The 6,683-nt window shown below is 49.8% G+C and overlaps 1 protein-coding gene across 1 annotated transcript in view; it reads right to left on the bottom strand.

The window, feature by feature from the left end:
- The window catches only part of Tgm5 (transglutaminase 5), a 37,112-nt gene that overhangs the window by 21,793 nt on the left and 8,636 nt on the right, over positions 1–6,683 (bottom strand). Inside the window, exons 4-6 of the mRNA XM_033764971.1 lie at positions 5,778–5,896; positions 2,684–2,812; positions 2,389–2,566 (exon numbers count right to left, since the gene is read on the bottom strand). Of these exons, the coding sequence (XP_033620862.1) occupies positions 2,389–2,566; positions 2,684–2,812; positions 5,778–5,896 (426 nt within the window). The remainder of the gene's footprint in view (positions 1–2,388; positions 2,567–2,683; positions 2,813–5,777; positions 5,897–6,683) is intronic.

Raw genomic sequence — 6,683 nt, 5'->3', positions numbered from 1 at the left:
AAAAAAAAAAAAAAAAAAAAAAAGGGCCTGGGGATTTAGCTCAGTGGCTCCACACCTGCCTCATGAGTTTGATCTCATTACCAAACAAAACAAAACAAAAATGAGAAGGGTTGGGGATGTAACTCAGGGTGAAGGCCCTGGACTCAATCACTAGCACTACCAAAAGAAACACACGAAAACAAATTTAAAAACCCCACCTTTATCCTAGGTAGCTATGTATAAGAAAAGCATAGTGTATGTGTACGGGATTCAGTACTACCCACAGACTGGGACTTCACCGGGGTCTTGGACAGCACCCCTAGGGGAGGGGCACTACAGTGGCCCCAGCATTCTGTTTCAGCATTCCGGTGATTCTCCATTCTCTAGGCTGTTGAGGTTTTACCACAGTGCTCGACACAAATGGAGTCCCAAATAAACATTAGTTATTGTGGCTATGGAATAGCAATACTTTTAAAAACACACTTTTGCAGATGTATTGGGTTAAGAAACCTAGCTATGTTTTTATCTCAGGTAGAGGAAGAGGCTGGGTCTGTCCCTTCTTTGTGTCTAAGAGTACTTAGAACACAGTGCCTGGCACAGAAGGAGAGCTCAAATCTTACTGGAGTAGGTTGAGTGTTCAAATGATGCGTTTATTCCTAGACAGCATGGTGGACTTCCGAGGAAGACTGGCTTAGCTGCACTGGCCTGCACCACATCTGAGAACCTTTGTCCAAATCTTTGTCCCCCAGCTCACTGCAAGGCCATGATTCCCATAAACATTTGAATTGGTCCATTTGTTGCTGTGCAATCTCCATCCGCTGACTTCACCTCTCTCATTACCCCTTCCAGATGCCACACCCAGACCTGGTTCTCTCTCCCCACATGCACGCCAGGACCATTGCACAATCAATGTTTCCACACACTGAAAGTTTCCCTCTTTATTTTGCTCAGATCTACTCTCTGCCCATCAGTCTTACAGCTGCGAGACCTCCCCACTACCCGAGCTTCCCTGACTTCTACTCTCAAAGCTACTGAGCTGCTAACCAGCAATGCACCCAGCTCAGCACCAGGATCTGCAGCTGTAGAGGATGTGAGAACTAGGATTTCACCACTCCGGATTTCAGCTCACTCTGAAGTCACTCTCTGTTGGTGTGGTCAGAGCCCCTTCAGGTCCTTGGACAGAGGCTGGTGCTATTATCTGCTCATCAGCCTGGGGCTCCCTGGTATTCCTCTGGGGCTATCACATTCTTCCAAGAGCCCAGAGACAGACCCAGCACATAGGTGCACACCCATCGCGCCAAGCCTGTCATGTAGGGACTTTCTACATAGAAGGCCTGAGCCCTCCATAAACACCAGGTGTGGCCAGATCTGCCTGGCCTCCCTGGATCCCACTACAGTCTGTGTGCAAAGCCTTCATTGGCCTCTTTCTCCACCTGGCATGAGCAATAGCTCACTGACTGTGACTAACTCAGGAACCCAGACGTGTGTGCTGAGAGGCTCAGCACTGACCTAGTGTGGGGCAGGTAGAGGGTGAGGTTCGCGAACCACAGCATGGCTTGCGTGAGGCCCAGGGCCTCCTCCTGTCCTCCCCAGGGTGTGACTCACACTTCCAGTACTTACTTCCCTCAAGGTTTCCTCCCTAACTTCCTTCTGCTTGCTCTGTACAATTTGCTTTCTTTACTCTATATGGACATTTTTAGCGTTTCTCTATCTCTTTTTTAAATTTTGTTTTCTTGTTTGTTTGTTTTTTGAGACAGGATCTCACTATATAGTTCAGGCTGGATTTGAACTCATGAGGAGCCCAACCTGCAGCAATCCTCCTGCCTCAGCCTCCTGAGTGCTGGGATTACAGGCGTGCATCCCCACATGGCATTAGCTTCTCTCTTACTAATGTAGCTACACGCTTTCTGTCAGAAAAGCTAGCATCCATTTTGCCTCCTTCCCCTAACTCCCTGGCCTGAATCTGATCTCTATTCCTCCCTGACCTTGTGAGAACCCTAAGTTCAAGGTCCTTTTACTTAGGCTGCATTCTTGCTCTAACCTCATGGTCTCCAACTGCTGCTCAGATGGAACTTTCCCTTCCGCAGACATATTTTCACCGAGCCCTTCTCTGTGCTCCAGTGGAGTGCAGTTTGGTTTGTAAGCTTGCTCAGACTTGGCCGATTTGCAGCCAGTCTCCTAGGAATACTCTTAGGTTGCCTGAGCTCAGAAGAAGGGAAGGGTACTGAGCCTAGAGATGTGCTTTCTACCCCAGAATCACTGTCTGAAGTCAGCCCAGAGACTCTGTATAGGAACGAGCTTTCCTCCAAGTGTCCCTGGTAGGAGCTATGAGACGGGGAGGAGAGCAGTTCAGAGGGCTCTTTGTGAGCGGCTTTTGGTCTTTCCCCGGGGGCTCTTTCTGCTTCCTACCTGTGCACATGACAGCAGCAAAGACCCAGCACTGCCCATAGCGCACTGGCTGGCAGCCAGCGGCATGCCACTGCTTTAGGATGGCCACGCTGCCCGTCCACTCGGCAGGGTTGACACCGTCTACATAATTCTCGCTCCAGTTCCCATTGAGCACCCCATTGTCATCGTTACTGTTGATCTGGAAAGAAACCATCCACAGAAGCATGAGAAACACCCTTTCCTTCAGCAGGCTGTGGTGCAGGGGCTTCCTTGGGAGGCGAGGGTTCCTCCCTCCCTGGTTCATCGGGGACCTCACCATGGCACACACCACTCTGCTGACGTACACAGGGCTTCCCCGCAGGGCACAGTCTGTGGCTGGGTCTATCTGGAAGTTCAAGCTCTTGTCTAGCAGCTCCAGGCAGATGTCTATGATATTCTCTTCAAACTGCAAGAGGAGGTGCAGAGGTGGAGGTGCTTACAGAGCACATGGGGGACATGTAAAGGAACACACGTCACTTCCCACTGAGCTCTCTGATGGATGTGTCTATGGATGGATGGATATTCACTCGTCGGGGAGGTAACTGTGTCAAACAGAACAGCCAACCTCCCAACAAGTGTGGGGTTGCCAAGCTCCGGGGTCTCAGCCCACCTGGTGTGTGTGTCCTGAGTATCAAACCCTTCCCTCCACCCTTGACTTTAAGGAGACTTGCTGCTGGTTTTTGTTCTTGTTTTATCCAGTGAGTCAGCTTGGCTGAAAAAACTGTGTCTCCCTCTTCTCCCCTCTCTCCACACTCCTGGAGTGCCTGGGGTGTTCTTCCATACTCCCTGGTGACCAGCTTCTCCCTGGCAGCTAGGCCGAGGATGCAGTGCAGACCTGCACAGCCCTCTATCTGTATGGGGCTCCGGCCAGACAGGTCACATGTGAGGGGATGGAGTTTCTGGCTCAGGGTAGCTCAGCTCCTCCCGGCCCTTCAGGCCTAGTGTGCCGCTGCCTCATCAGACCTGACCCGAACCTGACCATGGCTTCACACTGGAGGCTGGGGATCTCAGCCTACACTTCTCAGCCTCCCCAATCTGAGGAAGCCTCCCTGATCTGAGGATATTCTCCATCTCGATCCGGCTCTTTTCATAGCTCTGGACTCCAGACAAAGTATAGAGCTCCGCACACACTAGGGGTGGCATATATCTTTGTCGCATGCATGTAAATGAATATATTTATTCCCATATCAAAAGAAACAATATGTAGAATTGGCTGTTTCTGATCCATCTTCCCAAGGCGACAGTCTGGCCAGATCATTTTCCACTTTAAAATCCAAAGGCCCCACAGCCTAGAGAATCAAAGCCCCAGACTCTTTCAGAAAGTTCCGAGTCCCTCACAGAGCCACCCCATCCTACCTCTCCAGCTTCCCATCTCTACTCTCTCCCTCACCTTATAGCTTTGCTCCAGAAAATTCTTTGTAACCTTACAAAGAGCCAAACCATTTCTGCCTGTGTCTGCTCACATCTGCCTTCTGCGTTTACTTGGCTAAGCCAGCTCAGTGTCTCCCCTCCCAGGACGCTTCCTGCCACCTCCTGCCCAGGCAAGCGTCTTCCTCCCCATTTCCAAGTGCTCTGCACCATCTCTCAATCCCTACACATCCTACACTGAGATCAGTGATCTGCTTATGTGTTTGGGTCCCCACTGTACTGTGTGATTTGGGGCAGTGTTTTATTAATCTCTAGCATTCAGCGCCCACCTGGCACGAAGCAATCAGGTGCTGCTGAAGAAGAAAGAAAGGAAGAGAGCCAGGGCTCAGAAAGCATCAACCTCTCGCTTCTGCTTCTCTTGGACAACAGAAAACTCCTGTCTAGGGGCTTTCTGGAATCCCCTGCCCATGCCGAGTGAGGAGCCTGGAGAAACAAGGTGCGGCCAGTGGAGGCTGCAATTTCTCCTCTCAGGTGCAGCTACCTGGACCCAGGCTGGGCCTGTGGGCCATGTGAGGGTCTATTTGGGAAAGTCCAGCAGAGGAGCTCATATCAGATGATTTAAGGCTCTGAGAGGACCCCCAGGGTGTGTCCCAGCTGACAGCCCTTCCTGTGGCCAAGGACTGCTTCCTCTCTCTGCCCTCCCAGTGTGGGGCTCAGCCTGTAGAATGCACTTCCCCAGCCTACACTGGACTTCCTGGAGCTTCCAGTAAGAGGCTTCTAGGAAGGCAGGAGTCATGGAGCATTGCAAGGAATGTGGTATCTTTACACCTGAAGTCACGTGTTTTAGAATATGTGTAGACAACACAGTATGGAGGAGCGTATGTGTACCAAGCTGTGACGGTGCTTAGAATGACCTCTGCACTTCAGGCGTGGCCACCATCAGGAAATCAAATAATAACAAACACTACTAAGGGTGTGAGGGGAAAGAGGAACCCTCCCATACTGTTGTGGGGATGTAAACCAGTACAACCACTATGGAAATTAGTGTGGAGATTACCGAAAAACTCAGGTATTTCCCTTCTACATATCTTTCCAAAAGAGTTAAAGACGTCACATGACAGCAATCCATGCATACTCATGCTTATAGCAGCCTATACATCTATCTACAGTGAATGGATAAAGAAAATGTGATATTTACATGCAATGGAGCACTACTCTGCCATAAAGAAGGATAAACTTGAGTCATCTGTAGGAAAATGGATGCACCTTGAGATCAGTATGTTAAGTGAAATAAATCAGACACGCAGCTTAAAATCACATGGTTTCTCTTATACGAGAAACCCAAAGTATAAAGAGTAAAATAGGTAACTGGAAGTAGAAAGATCTTTCTCAAAGGGGAAGGGGATCAAGAGATGAGGGGAGGCGGGAGGGAGAGGAGGGAAAGGGAAAGAAAAGGGAATGAAGACATGTCATGTACATGCCCCAACTCCACACAAGGAATGGAAACATTATATACCGCCAACATGCACTAATAAAATCATCTGAATAAAAGCCAACTGTGTACTGCTTTTATAATGAGATGACTGATCATCAAAATAAATTGATTAATAAATCAATTAAGGGAACAGAGGCACTGGTCATGGGGCAGGAGCTGAACTGCTGCTCCTCAGCCCTGCTCTGGTAACTATGTTGCAGGCGAGTGCTCCTCAGTGTTGACTAAGTGCTTGGCCGAGGGGCCAGGCTTGTGAAGATACGGAGAGTGAGAGGGAAACAAGACTCAGCAGAAACGAAGCACATCAAGCACAGATGCCAGCCGCCCCTCTGCTCTGGAGACCACTCCCTTCCATCCTCGGGAGTTAGGGTCCAAGTCGGCCCTTCTGCTCCTCTATAGCCCAGTCAGCACTGCACACCTTCCTTGCGCCCTTTAACCAGTGCTGTCAAAGGCTCCCCCCCGTCTCTCCCCTCTCCCCAGCAGCCCAGGGCCCAGAAGGGCTGAGACTCACCTGTCCATAGTTCCATGGGCATGGGCGGATCCAGTTTTTGCTCCCCTGGTAGATGAAGCCGTAATCATTCACGACATATTCCTGTCTCTGGGGCTCACTGTCCAAGTAGACAGCGTCCCCTCAGGATCAAAGTGGAGAACAGAGCACAGGCGTTATCTTGCCTTTCCTGTCCCATGCCTGTCCCCATGGTCCACTGGAAACTGGACCGGTACCGAGAAGCACCGGGGTGGAGGGCTTGGGTGCCACACCCGCAACACCAGCAGCAGGCTCAGCGCGAGAATGAGGAGGAATGACACGTTTCCTGAAGTTTCTCGGTTTACACCCTCAACCTACTTAAAGGTTGAGAAAACAGGCCCAAAAGCTATTAAGTAACTTGCACAAGTCACATCTAAGTACAGAACTGGAATGTGAACCCAGAGCCAATGCAACGCCATAGTCTTTTTTTTTTTTTGTACCAGGAATTGAACTCGGAACCTTGCACTTGTGAGGAAGGTGGTGGCACCACTGAGCTAAATCTCTGGCCTGTAACTCCATATTCTGTGCCTCTGCTCTGCTAAGCTGACCTGGTCGGAAAGGAGCACATGGGAGCGTAAGGTTGGTATTGCCCCTATCCACTCGTGTGGTGGGAATGTAAGTGAAGGGACTTGCTGAGCTTGTGCACAGTGTTAGGTACTAGCTGCTCATCTGTGTGCCACTTACTGGAAAGGTGGGGACAACTGAGATGACTTGCTCCTGGGACTGGACAAACAGCCTCCATAAATCCTCACTGAAGAATTTATACAGCATTGACATAGGGTGGCAGATATGGGCATGGAACTCAACATGTGATACATTTTCAACAGATTACAAAATAATGTGTACAGCATAAATTGACTTGTTAAAAATCTCTCTCTCTCTCTCCATATA

Source organism: Fukomys damarensis, unplaced genomic scaffold, assembly GCF_012274545.1.
Source record: "Fukomys damarensis isolate Sample0158 unplaced genomic scaffold, DMR_v1.0_HiC HiC_scaffold_17, whole genome shotgun sequence".
Lineage (NCBI taxonomy): Eukaryota > Metazoa > Chordata > Mammalia > Rodentia > Bathyergidae > Fukomys > Fukomys damarensis.
The sequence above is the reverse complement of the archived record's forward strand: the minus strand, read 5'-3'. Positions and strand labels throughout refer to the sequence as shown.